The sequence below is a fragment of the Desmodus rotundus genome, chromosome 6 (genome assembly GCF_022682495.2).
Source record: "Desmodus rotundus isolate HL8 chromosome 6, HLdesRot8A.1, whole genome shotgun sequence".
NCBI classification, from domain to species: Eukaryota; Metazoa; Chordata; class Mammalia; order Chiroptera; family Phyllostomidae; genus Desmodus; species Desmodus rotundus.
Window position 1 is genome coordinate 28,955,688 of NC_071392.1, and position 26,849 is coordinate 28,982,536.

At 43.1% G+C, this 26,849-nt stretch overlaps 1 protein-coding gene across 2 annotated transcripts; it reads left to right on the forward strand.

Annotated features, from left to right (window-relative positions):
* Positions 1–418: 418 nt before the first annotated feature.
* On the forward strand, positions 419–26,834 carry PON1 (paraoxonase 1). 2 transcript variants are annotated; one of them, XM_024577246.4, is made up of 9 exons: positions 419–538; positions 7,159–7,229; positions 9,075–9,130; positions 10,254–10,422; positions 13,013–13,139; positions 16,252–16,452; positions 19,834–19,915; positions 23,620–23,748; positions 26,421–26,834. In XM_024577246.4, the coding sequence occupies exons 1-9, from the start codon at positions 465–467 to the stop codon at positions 26,577–26,579; spliced, it is 1,068 nt and encodes a 355-aa protein (XP_024433014.2). In that variant the 5' UTR covers positions 419–464; the 3' UTR covers positions 26,580–26,834. The 2 variants fall into 2 exon arrangements, with proteins under 2 accessions (XP_024433014.2, XP_045041224.2); XM_045185289.3 differs by lacking the exon at positions 419–538 and adding an exon at positions 596–730.
* Positions 26,835–26,849: the final 15 nt, after the last annotated feature.

The window sequence follows — 26,849 nt, forward strand, 5'->3', positions numbered from 1 at the left end:
AGAATAAAGTTAGAGCTTCAGGGTTCCAATCACAGCTCTCCCTTCCTTCCATGCCTTTTCTGGCTGCGTTAGGGGATCAAATTCACCGAACTCTCGGAGCCCCAAGGATTAGGACCTTTATTGGCACAAAGTGAGCATTCATTGAAGCTTGGCTCTCCTTTCCCACCACTCCCCATTAGCTTTGATCTGCTTGTTCTCCCCTTCTTTCCTGGTCTAGACGCTGTTCGTGGTTTCCTCTTTTTAAAGTCTGGGGAAGCACGCAGCTCCTGGCCCCAGGCAGGTGCTGACCTGAAGCCAGCGGGGTCTGTGCGCCCTGCGTGCGGGCGCAGCGGGGCCTGGCTGGGCCGGCGGGCGGGGCCGGGAGGGCCAATCCCGGGGCTGGGCAAGCGGGACTGCTGTTTCAGACAGGTAGGTTATCCCCGCCCTGGGTGCATCACCCCGTTCACCCTTCTCTGTCCCAGGCCATGGCGAAGTTGAGCGCGTTCACCCTCTTGGGGCTGGCACTGACATTCTTCAAGGATCATGAGTCTTCTTACCAGTAAGTCGGGCTGTGCTGAGGGCTGCAGCGCCTGACTTCCCCACCCCCGTCCCCGAAAGTGGGGTCCAGGCTTTTAACAGAAAGTCTCGCAGGCAAGGGGTGGGCGCACATCCCTCAGCAGTTCCGCAAATGATTGTCCAACTTTCGGTTGCCCCTTGGAAACAGCTCCACCCTTGCAACCTGAGAGATGGGGTAAGGAGCCGCCTGTCAGTCTTGTGAGTGCCAAGTTGTCGATTTTTCATGAAGATCCGCGTGCCCTCGCTACAGGTTCGCTTCTCAACCTCTCTGCCAAACAGATAACCAGACTGGGGGCCGCCCTGACATTGTGTGAATTAGGGAACGGAGCCCCCACCGTGGCTGTCTGGCCCGCGCTCTCCAGTGGGGACTGGATGGGGGCCTGGGGCGGGAAGGGAGGAATCCTGGCGCTGGCGTTTGATGCCCTGGGTTCTCGCTCTGTCCCTTACATTGTGGGATCTTGGGCAAATCACCTTACATCTCTAACATGCTTAATACACATTTACATAGGAAGCAACTAACACAGCGCTTGGGATGTAGTAACTACGCGATGAATGTTAATGTCCTGCTTCCCTTGAAGTATTTTGTATATTGTTATATGAGGGGGTGTGTGGGGGGGCTACTTTTTAAGAATGTCTGCGTAGTTTTTGTAACTTTTTACAGGGGTTCAAAGTCTAGAGATCGCCTAATCTCTAAGACTTGATCAACAAGTGATTTGTTTACTCTGAAGTAAAACATTACTAAAACTCAGAACATTTTAGGTTTAAAAAAATTATATAACCCTATGGACTAATTAGAAGCTTACATTCAGACAAGGGTTTTTTTTTTTTTTTTAAATAAGCTTTTCTTTTGTTTTTTCTTCTTCTAATTGTTGGTCATTTTTGGAATCAAACTGTTAGAAAAAAAGAAAGTTATTTGGGGTTTTAAATCATGTGACAATTTGTGAATTTTTATGAATCATGGTATTATTTGCTACTAAAGGGAATACACACACACACACACAAACACACACACTCCAGCATATATGTGCGTTGTGATGTCCCCTGGGGGGGAAAGACCAAGATGGAATAGCACCATCTGACACCCCATCTAAGCTTCCTCCTTAGCATCCTCCCCTTGCAGCTGTGCCTGGACTTGTTCCCTGCACCCTCCCAGCTGTCCCTCATGGAGCTGTTGTCCACAGAATTACACAGCTGCCGCAAAGGAGGGAGGGTCTACCTTTCTGGTGTACCTTCCTTGATTTACTCCAAGGCTGGGCACTCTAGCACCATGTATATACTTTCATGTAAAAGTATAGCTTTAGCACCTCCATCCTAAAAAGTTTCTCTCTCATTATGAGGTCTTAGTTTATTTTATTCAACATTAATACCTCCCCAAGTTTGTTCTTTGGAACATGAATCTCAAGACTTGCTCCACAAAAAAAAAAAAAAAAAAAGGGTTCCTCTAACAAATGCATTTGGGAAATGTCTGTTTTAGCCTTCTCCTGGAGATCAGCAATACGCTAGGGCATATTGAAGGCTTTGAAAAGTCCTTCTGTAAAAAAAAATGATTTTGCTTTGTTTAACTCATCAATTCACAGACTTATCTGTCCATGTCCTCCACTCTCTTTTCTTGGCACCATCCATGAACACCCTGCGTAACTCTCTGAGATAGTTTGAGAAGGGACTTTCTATACCATTGACTTGCACCAAGACTCAGATGTCACCCTAAAGAAGCTGGTCTTGGCTGTGGGCGTCAGGGGAAGCTCCTATTAGAGAAACAAAGAAATTATCAAGGGAAAAATGGTTCCAGGTCCCCAAGTCTGGTTCTGATTTTCCTGAGAAGGACCAAAGCACACTAAGGTCATAGCTGAATACGTCGCAAGTCTCTGCGAGTCCCTTTGTTGTCATGGCCTGTGGTTTCCCCGTGTGAATAGGGTGCCTGCTGGAGATACTTCGCCACGGGGATAGGGTAGTGGGGAGACCTGGGGTCTGGTTTGTAAGTAAGAACTTACTGCATTACATTCAGCACCTGAATCCACTGAGTAGGGAGGGATCTTTGTGCTTGAACTTCCAGCTATAATCAGATGACCAAGGAGGGAAAAGCAAAGCGGGACTGGGGTGGACCTCTGGTCTTAAAACAGAAAGAGGGCTTGAAGAGCAGGCACACAAGCAATGCACGGCTGAGAGGATGGGTGGTTAGGGCAATGGAGGATGGGTGCAGAGCCTGCTGGAGCAGTCCAGGCAGAAAGGTCCTAAAGCCTCCCTACTCAAAGGGGCTGTGGACCAGATGTGTGAGCATCACCTGGGAGCTCCCTGGAATACAGAATCTTAGGCCCCACCCACACCATTGAATCAGAATCAGCAGTACCTAACAAGTTCCCCAGGGGATTTGTATGCACTTCTCTGAAGGACATTCAACTCCTGCATCAACCTTTAGAACCAGATCAAAAGAGCCTGGAGGATCAGTAAAATACCTTTTCCGCATTTCAGAGATAAAGCCCCTGAGTCCCAGAGAAGATCCTGAATCTTCCCAAGGGAGAAAAGGGCAGACATTTTGTCCAGAGGGCTGCATCAGACCTCCAGTGGCTAAATCTTTTTTTCTTCTTCAGAGATGGGTGTATGGGAGTGGAGCAGGTTCAGAGAAGTTACATAGGCCTAGGGCTGGGGGAAACTTGTGGAATGATACAAGGGGTGTCTTGGCACTGTCCCTGACCTTGCCAGGGTGATAGCCACACAGATGAAGGAACTGAGAGAACTCCCCTGGGTCAATAGCTCTCCTCCCATAGTTGTGGTCACCTGCCTGTGGCCTTGCAGGTGTGCACTGTGCAAATCCAGGGAACAGACTGCAGTAGTAACAGAGACTTCTGGAAGCCTGCAGTGTTGCAGTCCCACATCTCTGTGGCAACTTCCCATTCCTAAGTTGCCAATTGTAATGGGCGAGTCCACTGTTTCCCTTTATTAGAAGGAGACCAGGACACTCGCCTTCGCCCTCCCACTGCATGTCTGCCACCGCCCATACCTACTCCAGGCAGCACACGCCAGTGGGAAGATAGCAGTGGTGGACTCCAGCTGACCTGGGCTGGATCTCATCTCTACAACTTTCAAGTTAGTTACTTTACCATTCTGAGCCTCTTCTCCACCTAAAAATTATGGAAAGATAATACATATCATAGTAGAATATACATAAAATCTGGCACACGGAAGGTGCTCTGTACATGTTAGCCTTTATTATTGCCATCTGCTATCACAAAAGTCCACCGATGAATTATCCACCTAATGAATGAGTGATACTTGAACATGCATTGTGGCACTACTTCACTGAGACCCCAAGTTAAGGACAAACAACTCTCCAGCCTACCTTACCAATGCAATCAACACCGTGTCCTCCATCTGACACACTTGCCTACTAACTCCATGAGACAATTCAGCAAACCTCGATGGGTTGCCTTCTTCCTGTGAGCACTGTGTTTATGCCGGAAGTCATGGGGATGACTAGGATGTAGGGTTCACTCACAGATTTCAGAGTTCGCTGGTAGGAACAAGACCGAAAACTGGTAACTGTGAAACTCTATGGTGCGAGACTTGGCAGAAGTACACGTGAAGGTTCCGGAGGACAAGTGAAAGAGTTATTAATGCTATCCTGGAGGATGAGGGGGAGCTACAGAAGGTCCTGAATGGGAGTCTTCCCAGTGGGTTAGGAGGTCAAGGGCATCCTAGGTGAAGGGGAAAGTATGAGCAATTGGAAAGAAGTGTGAAAGCGACAGAGGCAAGGGTCCTTGGCATCATGACACCTGACTTCAAATCTACCTTTTTAAATAAGTGACCACAGGCAAACTACTGAGCTTCTCTGTGCCTCCGTTTACTTACCTATGAAACATGTAACATATTAATCCTTGCCTCAACGGTGACTAAGGAGATTAAACAAGGACATGCGTGTGAGAGCCCTGAGCACAGGGGTTGGCACAGAGCAGGTCCCAGTAGGGAACGCTGAGTGAGTGAGGGGTGTGCGGTGGCAGAAAATAGATTGATGAGGGTGAATCTGGCCCCAGGGAAAGTTCCAGAGTAGATTTCTTTTTTTATTTCTATTTTTATTTTTTATTTTTCCAGGGTGGATTTCTTAATGCACAAGTGAAGATCCTCACTTGCTTTTGTAATAAATAAGCACATATTTGCAAAGAATAATCCACAGCAGGGAGTATGTGATTTCCAGCCAGAGTTCAGAGGCTTAGAAATCAGGGACACATCTCAGACAGTGCACTTGATCCTTTAGATTTGGAACATTTGGAGTTCATCAAGGCCTTGACAAGATATTTCTTAATAACTGAGAACAAGATAGAAAAATATCAGAAGGATTATAGCAACACAGGCGGAATTGTCCTCTGCTGCTTCCTCTGGCTGTTAAGCACGGCCATCTGTAAATTTTGCTTGGGTAGAGGACTGAATGTGAGCTATGCATTCATACTTGAGTTCAAATCCCAGCTCAGCCACTTCAGAACTTTGTGGCCTTGGAAAGCCACTTAATCCTAGTCATCTGTAAAATAGGGAAAATAATACCTCAGGGAGGTGCTTGTGGATTAAACAAGGGTATATACTGTACCTGAAATGTAGTAGCAATGATTACCCTGTTGAGACATGATTTGTTTGGGCCATAAATTTGAACTCAAAGCAACTTAGTGCTGAGTTAATGCCTCCTTACCTACCCTGGACTCCTCTTACCTGTGGTCATCCTACGTTTTCCAGGTTAGAGAAGATCTGCCACGAGAGAGAAGCTAGAATTAGGATAGAGGCTGAGTAGGTCAGCTTTTCTCTGCCCTCGGCGAACCCACCACATTTAATGAACCTTGAGAGCCAGGCAGTGTGCCGACTCTGCTCCTGTGGTTTTGCTCTAAGCTAGTTTGGCTCTTCTTGACATGTTTCACAAGCCTTGACCCATTCAGCAATTTCACATCCTTGAATCTCTTCTTCCATGCTGTTCTTCACTCTGTCCTTGGTTATACCTTCACCCTTAGCATCTTGTCCTTTGAGTTCTCTGGGTCACTGTATGAGTATTCACTGAGCTTTCTCTTGTCCAGTATTTTTCCAAATGGTGGGTCACAGAATCCACATAGCAGGTCATGACCAGCATTTTAAAATAAATGGAATGGAATTAAGTCGAAGTTTTAAGGACGTCTCTATCACACATATTAGGGTGAGAATTCTTTTGTGGATCTTATTTCAGATCCACGCAGTGGGAGAGTGTGTTCTGTGTGTTTCTACAAAACTCTTTTCCTAACGTAGGTCTCAGTCTGAACATTTTCAAGCCACTGTTCCATCACTTTCCCTTTTTATTTCTTTATTGTGAATTTTTGTGATTGTATGTCAGAATCCCATTTTTGAAATAGCTTTTAGTTTCTCGGGTTGTGGAGCAGATCCCAACCTTCCTTTGAAGTCTGTTTTCTAACTTCAAGTCCATCATTCAGGGAACCACCTTGCAGGCGGAGCCTTCCTTGTCTCCAGGTCTCTGGCAGCCAGACTGGTGCTTCTCTGCCCTGCCTGCATCCGGATAAACTGTGGTGCTTTAACAAAGCTGATTATGGACCCCGCTCCTAGCCCTTCAGGTCAGACCCTCTTGGACGGTAGGATTGGTAGCCAGTGGCATGGTAGTAGAAACATACTACATTTTTGTTTTCCTGAATGAATAATGAAAAATCAATTGCCCCCAAATTCCTATCATTTTGTACCAGGTTAGTAAGAATTTTAGCCAAAGTGTCCATTGACCTCTAGCCCATCCTCCTCCTTCTGTGACACTAAATTCTCAGGAAGGCAAGTAAATTTTTTGGCCTATCTTTAGCCAAATAAGATCTCCAGGGATTCTTAGATATTGTCACTGCTCACTGTGTCTATGACAATATGCTGTCAAATTGTTTAAATCTCTTGGCTGTGCCAGTGCTGTGTCCATGTCTTTCAAATGGCTCATCAAGAGCTTTGCTCTGCTCGGGCAGCCTGCGGGTTCTTCCTTCTCACATCTGTTCTTTATCCCTTTGTCTTTCCCCGCAGTGTGTTCCCCTCAGTGCTTACGCACTCCGACTTAATAAGTTGCTTTTGGATGTGTTTGTGTGGAACGCCTTTTTATATGCTGGCCTGGGGTATGATTTTTTGAAGCTATAAATCTTTTTAAGCACACCTGCATTTTTCAAGTAACACACCTAAAAGCAGATGCCCAGGCCAGGCTCTGGAGTCCCACAGAGCAGATGGGCTGCAGGCCCATCTGTCAGCAGCCCTAAAACATCAATGGAATAAATTGGAACCACATTGCTATTTACCAAATTTCCACTTAGGACTCCTTACACAGCTGATGAAATAGTTAGTTCCTGTTCCTGCAAAAGTGCACAGAGCCCTGGAGAAGATATTATGTATTTTCTTTGTGTATCTGTTCACCTCTGCCTAATTAATACTAATTGCACCTACAGGCTCCACACGTCTTCCCTGATAGAACTGCTGAGGTTCCAAGGAACACAAATCCTGGGTTGAAACTGAGGCAAAGTGAAGTTAAGGAATACTTCACTGGCTACCTACCTTTGCAACTTACTTGTGATATCTGCATAGTTTTATATGTATTTGATTCTTTTTTTTTTTCTGTCTCAGAACACGACTTAATGTTTTCCGAGAAGTGAAACCAGTGGAACTTCCTAAATGTAATTTAATTAAAGGAATAGGTAAGTATGTGAGAAAAGGAAATAGCTCATTTGAACTTGCAGGATTATTTTACCACACTTGTTAAATTTTGTTCAAAAATGAAACTATAAAGCCAGAAGAGTATGATTAAGTCAATAAATGGTATTACAAATAAATTATGTGTCTTTTGACTTCACTAACACATTGCCAGGGTGTTGACAGTGTTTCGACCATTTGTTTTTGTTTGGTCAGTTTAGTAAAACGATAGAACAATGTTTGATTTTATGGTAATACTACCTGTGGAGATGGTCGAGGAGAGAGAAAGAAGGAGGAAAAAACAGGGAGTAAAGAGTAAATTTTTTTTAAATTAAAATTTATTGATGAGAGAGAAAGAGAGAGAGAAACATTAATTTATTGTTCTATTCATTTATGCATTCATGGGTTGCTTCTTGTATGTGCCTTGACTGGGGATTGAACCCTAACCATGGTGTATTGAGGAGGACGCTCTAATCAACGGACCTACCTGGCCAGGGCAAGGGTAAATTTTTAAAAAGCCCTCACACACTTTTGCAATTATCCATAAGGCTTCTGGAGGCTCTCAGCAGATTTCCCCTTAGGTCTCATTAGTCAGAGCTAGACAACTGGCTGATGTCCTAGCTGCAAAGGAAGCTGGGGAAGTCATTATCAGGGCTTCCTTGTAGGAGGCAGGCTCTGTCAGCAAAGATAAAAGGGCAGGGGAGTAACAGCTGGCAGGGAACCAATGGGGAGTGTCCTAAGTCTTGAGTCCTCTTCTGGTTTCAACCAACAAGCTTTATTATTTGAGGACGACTTTTTGAGATCCATGCTTATGTTGTTTTGTGTTTTGTGTGTTTGTTCTTTTTTAAAAATTATTTATCTTAGTTGCCTAATGATAGAAAGGCTAGATCAGATGACCTACTCAGTTAGAATGGACAAGCTTGGTCAGGTATCTTACATTGCCTTTTTTTTTTCTAGAAAACAGATACGATATTGATATTAAATATCACTAGATATTTGAAGAACAAACATCCTCTCTTAGCATATCAATGCAAAATTAAAAGTTCTCATTTCTTTCTAGAGTGATTGAAACTTTTAAAATTTACATGTTTTTAAAATATAACTAACTCGATATTTTACTGGTGTTTATAATTAATAAGTAAATGCATACTCTTCAAATGAAATGTATCTTCATTTTAGTGGTTTAGAATTTGAGGGCCTGTGAACCAAAAGGTTGCTGGTTCAATTCCCAGTTAGGGCACATGCTTGGGTTGCAGACCAGGTCTCCAGTGCGGAGCATGTGAGAGGCAACCACACATTGGTGTTTCTCTCCCTCTCTTTCTAAAGATAAATAAATAAAAAAACATTTTTTTAAAAAAAGGAAAAAAAATAGAATTTGCTTATATTTCCAATGTGGTTTTCAAAGAGTTTATTTGGTTTGGAACTATTTATATATTATATCAATATATATTTGGAACTATTAATATTTATAATATCAATATATATTGGTAGTTTACTCTGTGTCTTTAAAAAAACAGCAAGCTATTTTCAAAATATTGTACCTTTTGTACATTTCATGAATTTGTATGAACTTTATATGAGATTTCGGGCTGAGAAAAAAGTTTTAGTCCCTCAATTTAAAACAAATATATTCAGTATAAATTTTAATTACACTTAATTATATTAATGCCTTTTAATTTTTATATAATCACATTAGTCAATTGGAAAATACAGGAAGCAACTGATTATCTGAACCTAGCAGAGAGAGCTGCATGTGTAGTCCCACTTTTGAGTTAGGAGTGATTTACAACAGGACCACCGGCTCCTTGCAATGGCGTGACACAGGCTGTGCTCTGTCCTCCTCCTGGCAGAGGCTGGCTCTGAAGACTTGGAGATACTCCCGAATGGACTGGCTCTGATTAGCTCCGTAAGTGTGTTGTTTCACTACCCCATTTTCTAGAGCCAGGAGCTGCGTTTCTCATTTAACCCCTCTCTATACCGATGCCCACCTTCAAATAAAATGAGCAGTCACGTGGTTGAAAAAACAAACCGCATGCGCGTTTTCACTGGTGTTATGAGTGTGACTGTATGAGCTCCGTACTTGTATTCCTGCATGCACACTGAACTCCTGTATTACCTTGTCTTCCATGTAACAGTTGTGAGCCCAGTAAGTTCAAGAACAGCTTCCCATTCAACTGCCTATCCCTTGACTTATTGAAGTGGTGTACTCAAATATTTGCTGAATTTAGTGTACTTTTGTACCCCCTCACACGTCATTTAGATTTTTACCTTTTTTCTTGTACTTTTCAGAATGAGTCCTTTAATATAAAACTGCTGATAGGTTATTCCATACTTCTGAGCTTTAAAGAGAGAATCCACCATGTTTATGGACACTCTCATGCATTCAGATCACTGCGGTAGTGGCATAGCTCCAAACGAAAGATGACAATGTAGTCTAGGGTGACAGAGGTAATAGGGTGCAGTACACAAACGCACCCATTGAAAACCCTTTGCTGCTGGCTGTGAATTATTTACTCCAGTTTTCTCTTATGAAGATGGAGGACCACTCATCCTCTACAACAGTCTCTTGCAAACCTTTTCCAAAGCACCAGAATACATATTTTAAGCCAAATCACACATAGGGCCCCAATGTCTAAAACCAGTAAGAGCTGTGTTATTCTAATCAAAGGCTCACTAGACTTCCCCTAAGCCTCTGTGCCTGAGATGTTCCCTCAAAGCCCTTGTTTACATTGTTGAACCCCATTAGTGAGTGTCCTTTTGGTCTGCTCTGTCATTTTTTTATCTTCCTCATGGGTTGGTAGCTGTGATATGGGACTCATACAGCTTCACTGCTTGTGATGGGTCTGTGTCTGCGTGAGGGGGGTGGGACCCCTGATGGAGCATGTGGTTTCCAGAGCCCACTAAGCCAGCTGAGAGGCTGCCCATGTGGCCTTGTTGTGTGAAGCAGACAGAGTGAACCCATGTGCTGTCTACCACCTCCACCAGCATTTGTAATGTTTCTGGATTTTTCTCCTTCATTATTTTATAAGGGGTTAAAATATCCTGGAATAAAGAGCTTTGAACCCGATAAGCCTGGAAAAATATTTCTGATGGACCTGAACGAGGCAGCTCCAACAGCGGTGGAGCTGAATATCACCGGAAGTGCATTTGATCTGTCTTCCTTTAACCCTCACGGGATCAGCACGTTCACAGACGAAGGTGACAACATTGAATGTTTCTTAGAAATAAGACCAAATTCTTTTTAAAAAGCAGAAACATGTTAACACACGAATATTTCCTTTTGTTCGGCTAAAGTGCAATCATGAATAATGTTCTTCTTTTGCATTTTAAACATACCCCCTGTGTTAATTAAATATAAGTACTTAAATGCTTGAGAATGTTAAAATATTTAAGATTTCTAAATATTAAGGTATCTAAAGCACTGAATTTTAAAAAAATACTACCAGCATTCACAGTATCCCTATAATTACTGTAGTAATAATGTTCTACCCTAATAGTATAGGTTTTCAAATTTTAAACCATTTTATAGATCCAGGCATATATATGAATAGAGTTTTCTAACATAAGCCATCTGCAGCCTATAGATCTACTGACAGAAAGCTCAGCTCCCTCTCAGCCCCGTCCCCTTCAATGGCTCCCTGTCCAATGGTTCCTCTGTTTTGTCTTCAAACTGCTTCTCCACATTTTAATATGTTGTCGCCCCACCCCTTATGTCCTCATTTCCTCCCTCCCTCCTTCCCTCTCTCCCTTCCTTCCTTCCTTCCTTCATTTCTCCTCCCCTGCTCTGTCTTTTCCGCCTTCCTCCACCTCATTTTATGCAGTTGGCTACTTCCTCCTTCAAGTAACTTGCTCCTCCCTCTGACCCTACTGCAGGTATTCTCTTCTGCTCCTTGTTTTGTCATTCATTTCAAAGTTTTCCAAAGGACCGCTGTTTTTCTCTTCTTTATTTTCTCCATTTCAGAAAGTAGAAAGTTAAACCATATCACAACTCTAACTGTACCTACTTTCCAGGAGAACACTTCCAATGGAGTATTTATTTATTTTTGTTTTTAAATCAGCTCTTCAGTTCCATCCCTTCAGCTTTCTTGATAGTTCTGTTTGGCTCCTCCACTACAGCCACTTTCACCTCAAAATGTTGCAAAATTATTTTCTGTCTTTTGATGTTCCCTTTCTCGCTTCTACCCTGTATGATTTCCCTTCACATACATATTTCCCTTTTGATGATCTATGTATTTATGAACATTATATTTTATTTTCAAATATTTTTAAATGCAAAGAAATATAGTGTTGGGTGTATGTATACACTTTTAAATAAAAATGGGGAAATACTATGCAAATATGATACACACCTTTCTCTAAGATGCTTCAGCATTAAACACTACACTCCTTTCTATGACAGTGCACTTAGAGCTACTTTGCAGTGGCTGTTAATGGATAGTCGGTGTGTATCTACCTTCATGTTCACTGCAAACAATGCTAAAATAATGTTCTTCTACATATATCTTCTGTGAATATTTCCTTAGGATAAATTCCTGAGGATGAACCCGGACTTTCATCCTCACTTATGGTTGATGTCCGATGTCCGACTCCTTCATTCCTCAGATATCATCAGGGGCATTTGCTACTTCCTGTCAAGTGCCCCTCATATCCTTTCCTGCCTTTCCTCCTGGCCCAGTCCCTTCTCCCTACATGCCCAGATTGCTGCTGTAGCCTCGGATTGTGTTACTCCTTGGCTCGCATTCCCCATGAGTAAAGTCTGGATCCTTACCCTAAGCCCTGACAAGACTAACCGTGGCTCCCTATCTATGGCTTCAGCCCTCCTAGTCTTCCTGTCACTCACTCTACTCCAGCTACAACCTCACCATTATGTCAATGTGACGAGGAAGGTCCTGCTCGGCCCTTCGCACGTTTTCTTCCCTCAGCCTGGAATGTTCTTTCACCAGATATTCACATGGCTTCGTCTTGTATTTCATTTCGGTCTCTGCTTTAATATCACCTCTGCAGAGAGAACTTCTTTGACTACCACCAAGAGAACTTCATTACTCTCCATCACTTCATTCCATTTCATCTTCCCTTTGCGTCACTTAACGCCAACTAAAATAAATTTAATACGTGTATGTCGAATGAAGGGCCTCCTAGCTGTCTTCTCTGCTCAAATCCATTCATTTCTACCTACTACACTTTGCATTGTTTTCCTTTAAACACGAATTCGGTCATGTCAAAGGTTTCCAAAGACTTACTGATTCTTAAGACTATAATCTAACTTTACTTGCCTACTTCTTGATTAGTTAGACCAGTCTCTTTCATATCCCAAAGTTGCACGGACTCTCGGAAGTGGCTTCCTTTGATACTCTCTCAGGTGTTCTTTTATGGAATTTATCATCTTATACTGTGTAAATTATACCCCAACACACCTTCTCATATTAATATTTTCCATGCCTTTTATCTCTTTCATCTTAACTCTGCATCTCACTGAGACCATCTGCAATAGAAAGCTTAACATGACAAGCTCTTTGGAGTCTAAGTGTCAAGCACTGCTCATTCTTAATTTGAGGATATTTTTCTCCCTGTGGGGCTTGGAGCTTTTAAAGACTGTCACTGGTTCCTTCTTTAGCCATTTCTTTTTGGAACGACCACAAATGCTTCTCTCTACAAAGAGATGAAAATATTCCATCTGCCTGACACCCTAAGTACTAGTTGGAGGTGGGCTGAAATTGCTTTTTGGAGACAGTTCTGACAGCTGAAAGCTCAGTTAATGTTTCAATTTTTGTTTTTAATCTCCTTTCAGATAATACTGTGTACCTGCTGGTGGTGAACCATCCAGATGTCAAGACCACAGTTGAGTGCTTTAAATTTCAAAAAGAAGAAAAGTCACTTTTGCATCTGAAAACCATCAGACACAAACTCTTACCTAAGTATTGAAATCTTACTTCCTTTTAACTGGTGAATGGTTAATCTACTTCTAGGTTTTCCTTTTGGCTGGGGGGTGGGTAAGGAGGATAATGGCTGTTCAACTCTCCTTTCTAGGGATCACACAGTCCTCCAAATGCTCTTCTGCGCAAACTTTTGAGAACCCAAGCCTCTCAAAGAAGACCCATTCCCTCCGGCCCTCATTTCTCAGGCTGTCTGGGTACTGGCTTATGATGCCTGGCCGCAGAATGTCCGTTAGTGCTTTTACCAAGGAAAAATCTCTGCTCTTTTCCAAAAACAGATTATTTCAAACCCAAACCATTTGCACATCTTGAGTGTATTTATTTATTTTTATGCTTTTTAAAAGTAGAGCCTTAGATGTTTCTATGAATCAGAAACGTATACCTGGGGCCACAAACATACACAAACATATACAAACACCGCAATCTGGGGCCTCTGAGTCCCTCCGCACCGCCTCGGCTGCAGTTAGGTTGCAGGTGATTTATGAATAGTGGATCTGTGAGAACAGCTCTGTCCTGGGCTCCCGGAAAACAGGAGACACGGAAAAAGATCCATGATCCCCATCAACCCAACACAAAGTCAACGTCCTTGCTGACCTTAGGATTTGATTTATGAGGCAAGGGATGGATCTAGGATAATAATCTGCACTTTTTTCCCCAATTTTTATCCTTTAATCACTATGGCTTTCTAGAATCCCAACCTCTATATGAGTAATTTACATACAGCATTCAACTACCTTGGTATTTGTGAATCGAGGTTTTTTAAAACTATGTGTTATTTACATGCAGGCACCTAGCTAAACGCCTGGTGTGTATTGATAATTTATGTTCTGTGTTACCACTGCCCTTTCCTCTCCTTTTTTCACCTGGTGGTTTTGAAGATGAAGAAACAGATGGGAAAGGAATTGAGTTACTGGATGAAGGTCAACCACCTAAATAGTGGCCAATTAGGAGCCACGGCCCAGGTGTTCTCCTGCATCCCAAGGATGAGGGAAGTTTCAGAGAAGAGCTTTTGATGGGAGAGTTTATATGTACATTCGTGCCACAAACATATTTTAGAAAGAGAATGACACTGTGAATGTGCCAAATACCAAGATCTAAATTAGGGAAAAGTTTGTAGAATGGAGAAGCTGGACTAATAATAATAGTGGTCACAGTAGTAATAATAACTTAATGAGCTTTAACTATGTTAGGTGCTGCAATAACCAATTTAAACAGGTGATTTTTATGAACTTTTTACAAATACCTTCTTGTTTAGGTTTTTATTGTTATACCACTTGGATTTTAAAAATTTGAGTCCTGGAGTATTTAACTTGCCCCACGTGGGATTTTATGCTGGTAGCTTGGGTCTGGAGTCGGTGAACGGAGCCACTATGAAAGAGTGAAAATGTATTTGTTTCGCCATCTAATCTTGGAAATCTCACACTTGTATAATTTCCCAGGGTTAGAGGGTTTTTTTTTTTCCTGGGCCAATTGCAAAAATATTGGTCTTTGGCAATGCAGAACTGAAAATAACTATAGTGCCACCATTAATTGAAAATCTTCTCTCTCAACCCAAGGACTACCCATTGGTATATTTTCTGCTTTGTATTTGATGGTTATAGCATTAATTTTTGAATTATTAATTTATTATAATTTAGGCTTGTTATTATTAATAATAACACAATGGTCATTATTGGTCATTCACCATCTGCTAGGCATGGTGTGAAGGGCTTTGCATTCATTATGTCATTTTATTCTTACCACAGGCTTTCAAGGCATAGAATGGAAACCAAGGCTCAGAGTTTAGTGACATGCTGTGACCCCACAGATGAGGGCAAGCAAAGTCAGGATTCAAATGCAGTCCATCAGATTTTAAATCTATTCCCTAAACTATTCTGCTCTGCTCCTTTGTATGAAAAACAGCACATGATTGTAAAGTATACTAATTTTGGGAATTTGCTTTTAAAAAAGAGAGAAACAACCCCAGCTTGCAGGTTTATGCCTGGAGCCTGTACAAACTAATCTTAAGTCCTTAGACCCTTTTTTCTCATGCAGCAAGAATGGCTACCGTTGACTGCGGCTTTGGAGAGTGGCGGGCTCCCTGCAAAGCACACGACAGGCACGGTCTCATTGGAATTCACACTGCAACTGCACAAGTTAAAATTCTGACCCTTAGTCTTAGACTAATGAGCTGTACGACTTTGGGAAAATCATTTAACCTCCCTTTACAGATGAGAAAACTGAGGCTTTGCACACTTATCTCACTCGCTGGGAGCCCAGAGCCACGTCAGAGCTCCGCAATACAGCAGAGATAATTCTCTCCCACCGAATGGCCCCAGGGAACTTCTGCCACCTCAATCAGCAAAGAATGACTCACTTATGTGTTCACTGTTGTACCTATTAAAGTGGAAAAATAGGCTTATATATCTTAGGTTTTCAGTAACAGAGAAAGAATCAAAAGCAGAAAGGAAAAGAGCCATAGCATCCTCTTTCTGAGCAGTGTTGTTCACGGGCGTTTTACTCAGTTTAGAAACAGGAAACTTTAAAGCTGGAAGTGACTCTATAAAGCTGAAAGAGATCAGTCCACCGCATCTGCCTTTTACAGAAAAGGAAACAGGCCCTGAAATGTGAAATGAATGATTCTCCCTAAGCCACACGGAAATAGTAGCAGAGCTTTAACTAAAATGCAAGTCATAATGTTGCCAGTGTCCTTTCTATTGCCTGATGATGCCTTGGACTGTTCTCGGTGACAGTGAGTGCTATATGAGCATAAGTGAATTTTGCCTCAATAATGATTCCTGGCCTAATATCTACTGAATTTAGAATCTACACTCACGTACACACACACATCTCCTCCTCCCCCCCAAGCCACAGCACTATTTTAAGGTACAGTAAATAGGGCTTTTATATTATACCGTGATCACCTCTTAGGGTTTCTTAGAGTAATTACTGTCTCGGGGGATTGTATAGTGGGGGTGATTTCGTATGAATTCTCTGCCACACAGGTAGAGAAGGCTCCATCCCATACCTTGATTTTAGTAATAGATATTAATGAGTGCCTGTAATACGCAATCCCTGCAGCTGTACATATGACACGTGTGTGTTTGAATTGCAGTTTGAATGACATCGTTGCTGTGGGACCTGAGCACTTTTACGGCACAAACGATCACTATTTTGTCAGCCCCTTGCTGAAATCCTGGGAGCTGTATTTGGGGTTAGCCTTGTCCTATGTTGTTTACTATAGTCCAAACGAGGTTAAAGTGGTGGCTGACGGATTTGATTTCGCAAATGGCATCAACATTTCACCTGACGGCAAGTATGGAAACTTTCAAAATGTTATGCATTTTCCTGTATTCTTGTTAGATATCTTTTTAAACATATTCCATTTCTAAATAATGTGATACATTTTAACGTTATCCTAGTAAGAGGAAATTAAGAAAAAATGTAAAATATCTTAATTTTTCAGGAGGTAAAATTTATCAAATCAAAATTTTCTATTTGGTGAAGACATATTTTGAATTTTTGGGGGGGTACATAGGGAAGGTACATTTCAAAAGGGTGAATAAACATTTAGTGTTGGACTTCCAGCCAAGATGGAGGTGTAGGTAGACACACTATGCCTCCTCGTACAACCAAAAGGACAACAGCGATTTAAAAACAAAAAACAAGAACTGACAGAAAATCGAACTGTATGGAAGTCTGAAAACCAAGGGGATAAAGAAGAAACACTCACCCAGACTGGTAGGAGGGGCAGAGACAGGCAGCTGGGCGGAGAGGACTCGCGGCGAGGTGGCAGCTGGTGGACCCAGCAAGGTGACCGGATTGTGGAGCAGGGTGGGCAAAGCTGTAGCTGGCTGCAATGTAGCAGCTGGTGGACAGGGTGACAGACCTCGCAACCCAGGGCTTCAGTGTGGGGAAATAAAACCTCAAACCTCTGATTGAAAACACCCGTGGGGGTTGAGGCGACAGCAGAAGAAACTCCCAGCCTCATAGGAGAGTTCGTTGGGGAGACCCACAGGGGCCTAGAGCGTGCACAAGCCCACCCGCTCGGGAATCAGCACTGGAGGGGCCCAATTTGATTGTGGGTGGTGGGGGAAGTGACTGAAAACCGGCAGAGAGTGGACCAAGCACCATTGCTCCCTCTCGGCCCCTCCCCCACAAATGGCGTCACAGCACAGCGACCAGTGTTACCCCGCCTCAGTGAATTCCTCAGTGAATTCCTCCTTTATGCAATAGGCATGCCAAGACCAAAAAAAAAAAAAAAAAGGCCCAAATGAAAGAACAGAGCAAAGCTCCAGAAAAAATACAACTAAGCAACAAAGAGGTAGCCAACCTATCAGATAGATGCACAGTTCAAAAAACTGGTAATTAGGATGCTCACAGAATTGGTTGAATTTGGTCACAAATTAGATGAAAAAATGAAGACTATGCTAAGAGAAACAAAGGAAAATGTACAGGGAACCAATAGTGATGGGAAGGAAACTGGAACTCAAATCAACGGTGTGGACCAGAAGGAAGAAAGAAACATCCAACCAGAAAAGAATGAAGAAACAAGAATTCAAAACAATGAGGAGAGGCTTAGGAACCTCCAGGACGTCTTTAAACATTCCAACATCTGGATTATAGGGGTACCAGAAGGAGAAGAGGAGGAGCAAAAAATTGAAAACTTATTTGAATAAATAATGAAGGAGAACTTCCCTAATCTGGCAAAGGAAATAGACTTCCAGGAAATCCAGGAAGCTCAGAGAGTCCCAACAAAGCTGGACCCAAGGAAACACACACCAAGGCACATCATCATTACACGACCCAAGATTAAAGATAAGGAGAGAATCTTAGAAGCAGCAACAGAAAAGGACACAGTTACCTACAAAGGTGTTCCCATAAGACTGTCAGCTGATTTCTCAAAAGAGACCTTACAGGCAAGAAGGGGCTGGAAAGAAGTATATGAAATCATGAAAGGCAAGGACCTACATCCAAGATTACTCTATCCAGCAAAGCTTTCATTTAGGATGGAAGGGCAGATAAAGTGCTTCCCAGATAAGGTCAAGTTAAAGGAGTTCATCATCACCAAGCCATTATTATATGAAATGTTAAAGGTACTTATCTAAGAAAAAGAAGATAAAAAATATGAACATTAAAAATGCCAGCAAACTCAGTTATTAACAACCACACCTAAAACAAAAACAAAAGCAAACTAAGCAAATAACTAGAACAGGAACAGAACCACAGAATGGAGATCACATGGAAGGTTATCAACAGGGGAGTGGGAGGGGGAGAGAGGGGGGAAGGTTCAGAGAATAAGTAGCATAAATGGTAGGTAGAAAATAGACAGGGGGAGGATAAGAATAGTATAGGAAATGTTAAAGCCAAAGAATTTATATATATGACCCACAGACATGAACTATAAGGGGGGGAATGTGGAAGGGAGGGGGTGTGCAGGATGGAGTGGAATGAAGGGGGGGAAATGTGACAAATGTAATAGCATAATCAATAAAATATATTAAAAAATAAAAATAAATAAATAAAATCTGTAAAACAAACAAAAACATTTAGTGTTACTGAATATTACCATGACAATTGCTTATTATTGCTAAATAATATTGTGATAAAATTAGAACTACTAAATAATACTGTGATAATCATTTAGTATTACTAAACAATATTGTGATAAACACTTAGTATTACTAAATAATACTGTGACAACCATTTAGTACTACTAAATAGCTTTGCTTTGAGGGAAGATTTTTTAGAGTATGAGAGTAATAGCGGTCAGCATTTATATCAGTAGGGCTGCTTTATGACAAGCTAAAGAGCTTGCACCAAAATGGGAATCAAAGCACTGTTTCCTTCATCAGAAAAGTGCTACTAGGGGCCAGAAAGTCCACTAAGCAGCGGGCATGGTGATGTAGCTGATGTACGTTATTATCTGCTAGTGGCCCCAAAGCAAGCAAATGCACACTTTGGGTTGTACTGAGATAATATATATATATATACATATATACACACACACACACACACACAAAATCTATGTCTCCATCCACCTACCCCCCTTCCTCATCTGGCAACACCATGAATTTCAGAGGGTTAGTAACATATTTAGAGACAACAACATGAACAGCTTGCGATTATTCATATCATCTCCTGGTCTTCAGAAACAGCAGATAATCACAGCTCGTGTGGTGAGTGTGGCATTGCACTGTGCGCAGATACTACATCCGCAGGGTCAGGACCAGACTCAGGGTGGGGCGGGGAGGACTTCTCTCAGACCCAGGATAAGCATCTTGCCTTCTCTCCTGCTTTCTGTCTCTGGCCTAAATTCGGGAGCTGAGTGTCAAAGGGCTTCCCTGCAGCCCGTTGGGGAGAGGCTGCTCTCCTCGGACAGGAAGAACCTGGGGCTCGCCCCTATATTGACAAACTGACAGGAGAATTGTTATGCTTTTGTCTCCAGGATGTAAGAGCTGGTGTTTAGGGCTGACTAGGGCCAACTAGGTTCCTCCCCTTAGAATGAACGTTACAGGATTAAAGTCCTGTGCGCAGTGTGAGCTCATTAGTTCTTTCAGAATTTGGCGTGCTCTGAGATGGGCTCCATTTGCAGTCTCTACGCAAAGTTCTGTTCGAGGAAGAGTTCTCACAACTGCACCATCACCTTTAGAATTGTCACTTCAAGTGCTTTGATGTAGCTCTTTCTTCTTTGAAGGTACGTCTATGTATCTGAAATTCTGGCTCATAAGATTCATGTGTATGAAAAGCATGCTAATTGGACTTTAACTTCATTGAAGGTAAGATGTATTAACATTGTAAGTTTGCAGAGTGATAATTGGATTCTAATTGATTTGTGAAATGAAAGGTGAGGAAAAAAGGATTGTCTAATTGGAGTGGGTGAGAACCAATTTTTCACTCCTTCAGTGCGAGCCATCTGCATCTTACACGTTCGTGGTTCACTCTTACTCATCTGTGGAGTAGGAAGCAGCGGGCCACACATCTCACCTATGAAACTTTGATTCTTTCAACTCCAGGGAGTTTTAAGCTTGGGGTTGTGTTCTTGGACCTCCCTTCCTCCCTCCCTCCTTCCCTCCCTTTCTTCTCTTTCTCCCTCGTCGTCTTCTCCTTTCTTCCTTCCTTTCTCCCTTTCTTTATGTTGATGGAATAGCCAAGAAATCACCTCAACAGGTATTTAAAATGACAGAGCTCTCCACGGTATTACAAAGTCTAAGAACCAGCAGCGGCCGGGTGTGCCCCAGCCCCCGTCCCTGAGCCGCCTTTGTCCCCAGCCCTTGTCCCTCTGCTCAGCCTCTCCTGCCAGCACGACACGTGCCTGGAGCTTGCCTGGCCTGGCCCCACCTCACAATGGGGCACTGTTTCCTCTGCTCGGGTGATCTTCCTCCAGATGGCCACGGGTCTCTCCTTCCTATCCTTTCAGATTTTACTACATCGCCACCTCAGGGAGGCACCCCTGGCTGCCTAATCTATGGTTGCATCTGCTCCCCTCCACACACACACACACACACACATGCCACACACATGCACACACACTTCCTATCTCCTTTACAACTTTAGTTTCCCTTCAGCATTCATTATGAACATATCATGTATTTTATTTATCCTCTCTGTTGACTGCCTCTCCTACCAGGTTGTAAGCTCCACAAGGACAGATTTTTTTCCCCCATTTGTTCCTGGAAGACTCCCCCCTGCCACCTAGTAGGCATTCAACACATATTTGTTAAATTAGTATAGCGGGACTGGGCACGTTTCAGGGGGTTCATCTTCTACCCCCATGAATTCTGATCCATTTTGGAGATTTGGGTCAAAAGAGGTAAAAACACAAAAGAGAGGAAAGAGAGTAAGAGGAAAGTGGAGCATTGTGAACGTAGCCCCTGCCCCTGAAAAACAAGACATTGTTTTTCTGCCAGAACCACCCTCAGCGTGAGGCGCTGTCCCAGGCCCTGTGACTGTTCCTGTCAGCACTTCTGAGGGACTGTCACGAGGGGCTTCACTCCGCAGAAATCACCTTGAAGCAACACCAAATGTAACATTATGTTTGACATTAAAAATCATTGGCAGGGCTAGTTTGTTACTAGCAGAAGTAGAATGGAATGTCACACACGCACACCGGCTGAGGGAGTAAGAACAACTGTGGTTATAGCCATGTGTACTTCTGTAAATTGAAAGGTAAAGAATTTTCTAAGAATAGAACCCAATCCCATATACATTCAACGTACAGTGATAAAGGCGCAGCTGCCACCACGGCAAGGTTGCGGCAAGTCTTATTTCAGGTTTGGCTCCCACGTTTGGCAACAGATCGGGCTGGTCTCCTGATATAACTCAGTTGAGACTACCCCCTACAGCTGAAATGTTTGTCTTCCTTTTGAAGGGTCACACGAATTAAGCCAGTTAATTAATACCTGGAGTGCCCAGAAATGTGCTGCGACTGATCTTAGAATTTTCAGTGCGATGTGGGTGGGTTTATGTCCTGTCAAAGTGTGATATATACATACGACGAAATATTATGCAGCCTTAAAAAGGAATGCAGTACTAACACTTGCTACAACATGGATGAGCCTTGACGATACTATGCTAAGGAAATAAGCTAGACACAAAAGGAAAAAATATTATAGGATCCCATGTACATGAGTACCGAGATTAGGCAAACGCACAGCCGGAAAGTACAACAGAGGCTGCCGGGGTTGGGGGAGGAGGGGAGGGGGGCCGTTGGGCTGTTTCTGTTTGGGATGATGAAAGGTTCTGGGAATAGATAGCGGTGCTGGTTGTACAACATTGTGAACGTACTTACTGCCACTGAATTGGACACATAAAAATGGTTCTATGGCAACTTTCATGTTATGCGTATTTTCCACAATAAAAAGAATCCTCTTCCCAAAGTTCAAGGCAGCCAATGAATTAGTCCCACTTTAATGAATTGCAGTTCTCTAAAAATTGGGACATTTGTTGAAAGAGGATACAGTTTTTCCCAAAAGGAATAATTTATTAAGTTTCCTTGACCAAGGAATGTACAATTTTTCAGTTGGCTTTGTGGAGGTGTGAAATGCAGCATGTGTGTGCATTGTGGTGAGGTAGCATTGCTAGGCCTTCCAGCTTTGCAAGGCAAGAGCCCAGCACAGGCTCCGTTCTGGACCGTGAGCACTTCCTTGGCAGGAACCCAGTCGGCCACTCACCCCATTCTCTCCAGGGCCTGAGCTCCCTGCAGAGCACATGGTAGGAGCTTAGGAGTCCTGTGTTGAATGAAGGGGACCCCAGGCTTCTGTGCCCTTCTCCCGCTCTCACCATGTCCTCCCAACTCGTAGGCTTTTATCTGCCATGGAATTCACCCATTGGCTATCGCCTCTTCCAAAGGTAATTGCAGAGCTCTGAGACGAACAGTTCCCTTGTTTAAAGAAAGTAACATATCACAGCACAAGGTCTGACACTATGATGGATGGGGGCTTAGCGGGGGAGGAAGGCCTGAAGCTGATCTTGACCAGAGTGTGTTTGCTCAGCTGCCTCCTTTGGCCAGCCTTGCCTGTTGTCAAGGTATGAATGACGGATGGATTTCAACAAAGGTGAGAAGGACACTCTGCCACCACGCTTGAGCCCTCTAGTCCCTTCAGGGACAGGTGGGGATGGCTCTCATTTTGAGTAGGGAGCACCGGGCGGCATTGGCTCCCTGCAGCTGCCTGCCTACCCTCTGGCCTTTGCAATGCATCACCGCCAGTTATTACAGAGTCTCCAGGCCCTGAGGTATGCTGGACTCTGTTTGAGGTACACGGTGGGTATTACTTCTCCAACTGAGAGTTGAGTGGGAAACAAATAGATGTGATTTCTTCCCGGTAGAAGGCAGCCAAGATGATGAATGGTGGAATTAAGAATCGTTGGTATTATTTACGATCCCGGGGCAAAGCCTCGACAGCAATCTGTGCCGTCGTCACATGCTTGCTCCTTATATTTAGCAAATAAACAGCAGAAGAACAGGGAGTTGAATAACATCAGGAAACTAAAGGCGGAACTTCTTCCCAACTCCCAGGCAGAAATTCGACCCTGGGTGACCATTTGTCCTCTGGCTGCAAAGCCCATGATTAGCTGAAGACCAGCCTGCGTCTCATTGATGTTCTCATCAGAAATGAATCTACATTTCCTGGTTGTTTTCTGAATGCTTATAAAAATATCACTGTGCATGCCATTTTAGAAATGAACTGTTTTAAGCTGCACTTAAAACTGTTTTTTTCCCCTCCATTTTTAGGTTCACGCACAGATGTTAGTCCAAGTGGCTTCATTGAAATTTTAAGTCTTTCTTGACTTCTGTCCTGATCCAATGCTAGCATGGATGGGACTCCCCAAGCACTCCGGAAATGGGCAGAATCCTTGTGTCCCTGGCACCAACAGTGTGGTGACAAGGACGAGACAGTAGTTCCCCTGACATGTTGCTCTATCGTCTCTCAATTTGTTTCACTTTCTGTCTTTTGTTCTCTCCTTGATTTTGCTCTGGAAGTCCCTGGTCACTAACACCCTCGTGGATAACATATCCGTGGATCCTGTGACAGGGGACCTGTGGGTTGGATGCCACCCCAATGGCATGAGAATATTCTCCTACGATGCAAAGCATCCTCCCGCATCAGAGGTTAGTTTGAAAAATGAACCTGTTCACCAACGTTATTCCCAGCTATTTTTCAGTTGAAAACATAATCCTCAATTATATGGGCAAGTAAAAGGGAGGACGTGGAGAGATGGTCCAAATGATCAGCTGGAGAAAGGAATTTGACTTTGGGAGGAGTTTTAGACAGAGTCTAGGCAGGATACAGAGGGTACATTGAAATTGGGTAATTTGAGGGGATTAAATAAGGACACCGTGTCACAGTTGTGGGTCAAGTGTAGGGAAATCAGCGGGGGATAATGCCATAGCCCAGGGCTGGCAAGGGGGCAGGGAATGCTTACAGGAACCAGAGCAAGAAGAGGGCTGGGTGTGGAACGGGCCTTCCGAAAGGATCCTGGCCTCTGGTGGAGGGATGTAGCCAACCAGCAGAGACCCCCAGGGACAGGTACCCCACTTCCCCCTTGCACCTCCCATTTCTCCCCTGCTGCTGCCCCTTGGTGGATCCGAACCGGGAGCTGGAGGGCAAGGGATCCCTCAATGTCAGTCTTTGTGCATCCCAGCTGAGTGGAGAGTGGACCTCGGGGCTGGGTTAGGATAGCTAGCACTGAACGGGAGTCCACGTTTTCATTTCACTAGTGCATTCCTCCAACTTGGGAATTCACAATCATTAAAAAATTTAATGGGCCGCATTGCTGTGGTCTCACCCTTTGTTATCTGCCTGCCTACCCAACTGGCCCTTCCTGCATGTCAGTGTGCGCCCAAGTTAACGCAGCCCACCAGTCCTGCAGCACGAACCGGCAGCCTCTAGCCTCCCTGCAGCGGGAAGGTAAACCACGTGCCGGAATCACATTGGACTGAAAGACCTTTTCCTCCACCTTAGTTATACTACCCAAAGACCCAAGTGGTGTCCGTGGTCTTCAGTTAGTGGACTTTTGTCAGTACAAGTAAGAACTTGAACTTCACTTTGCTGCAGACTTTTAAATGGTTCTATGACTTACCTGGGGTTTGCTATTTATACTTGTTATTTACATCAAACACATGGTATCATTTTTGATGTAGTGATGTATACTTTTTAAAGCTTCAGGGTTTTTTTCTTAATTTTTTAAGATTTCATTTATTTTTAAAGAGGGGGAGAGAGGGAGAGAAACATCAATGTGTGCTTAACTCTTGTGGACCTGGCCCACAACCCAGGCATGTGCCCTGACCGGGAATTGAACCAGAGACTCCGGTTTGCAGGCTGGCACTCAATTCACTGAGCCACACCAGCCAGGGCTTAAAGCTGTTTTAAGAGTCAGTCTCACACCACCCCCTCAAAAGAAAAAAAAATTTTTATAGCTTATGTGTCTTGGATTAAAAAAAAACAACACACAACCAAAGGTGTATTTCCAGTTACGTCATGGCCCTTTATATGTTTGATTTTTAGGTTTACAGGACAATTGTGATTATGTGTAATGGCAATCCTTTGCACCTTTTGACTGTTCTTACTAGTAGAATGCTGTACGGCATATTTAATAGAATTGAAGTACGTATACCATGGTGTGTTTGCTGGAACTCAGCAGAATGTTAGATTCTAATTTGTTCCTATTTGTTAGCTCATTTGGTGAGCTTGGGTCCTTCGCTATAGCATGGACTTGGTTTGCTGCTCTGGAAAGAATACTTTCTTTCTAATGATGGATCTGTTACAGCATCACAGAAAGTAGTAACACTCCATTATCTAATGCTCTCTCCTACAGAAGAGTACTGTAGGTTTATTAAGAGGCCTAATTACTTGAGCCAAGGTGCACCATCAACTATTTCCCAGTAACTACTTTGATCTAATGCTGTGGCAATTTTCTAAAATATCTGTCTGTGGTATCAGCTGTTTTAAAGAGGTCCTTTGAAATGCTTCCACTGACCCTTTACTATGCAGGCACTGGCCTTCCTGGTCTGCCACGTTCGATGTTTTCGTATATAGATGTCCTTTCCTCAAGTCATTGTATTTGATCCTCAAAGCTGAAGAACAGAAAGCTGGAGTCGAAAGGGAACTTGGTCCCCCCAACTCACTCTACAGATGAGAAACAAATGGCAGATAGAAGACCCACAGCACAATCTTGGACTCCAGACTTACAGTGTGCTTGTTAGAGTAAAATGAATCATGTGAAATTGCCATTTTATCAGCCAAAACAAGTCAAGTATGGGTTGTTACATGTATTCGGCCTACCTACATTGTTGCTCAAGATACAATCCTATTTCTGCTCAACTAAATGAAGGAAACTGAATCTACACAATCCTATTTAGAGTTGGGATCTTAAGTTCAGAGGAATGGTTAAGTGTGGTACAGAGATATATTCTTAATGGGGACAAATTTTTTTTGATTGCCAGCATTTAAAAACCAAGAATATAAGTATAAACATCCAAATTCTTAGTTTACTTGAAAATACATTACACTGTTTGTGTATTATTAACAGTCTCCTCCCCCCCCAAAATTTACCATAGTCCCTCCTGCTCCCTAATGCCTCACACGCAAGCTATGTTCCTCATTTATTTTTTGCCTTGCCTTGGTATGCCTGTCATTTTGCCAATGAGGAAACAGGTGTCTTATATTGACAATAACATTGGAACAAAATATGATTTACCTAAAGGCTTCTTCTGGAGAAATGACCCCATATTTAGGGTTTTAAGTGATTAAAAAAATTAACCAAATATTATTTCTTTGATAGGTGCTCCAAATCCAGAACATTTTAACAGAGGAGCCCAAAGTCACAGTGGCTTATGCAGAAGATGGTACAGTGCTGCAAGGAAGCTCGGTTGCCTCTGTGTACAAGGGGCAATTGCTGATTGGCACTGTGTACCAGAAGGCTCTGCACTGTGAGCTCTAAGGAGCCGATCCGCACCCGTGCCACGGAGGCTGCGAGCCTGTCGTTTCAACTGCTTGCCACCTCGAAGAGACCAGTGATCTCATCTGAACGATGAACATCGACCCTAAATGATGTCGTTAGGGGTGAAAGTGCTGTTTAACTGACTAACACGATGTGTAAATCTTGCTGAGAGTACAATACCCAATCAGTCTTGGGAGATTTTAAAACCTCATTTACCAGAAAAAACCCTTCACAATAAAATGGTTAATGCTGTCATGTCAGTTGTCAGGT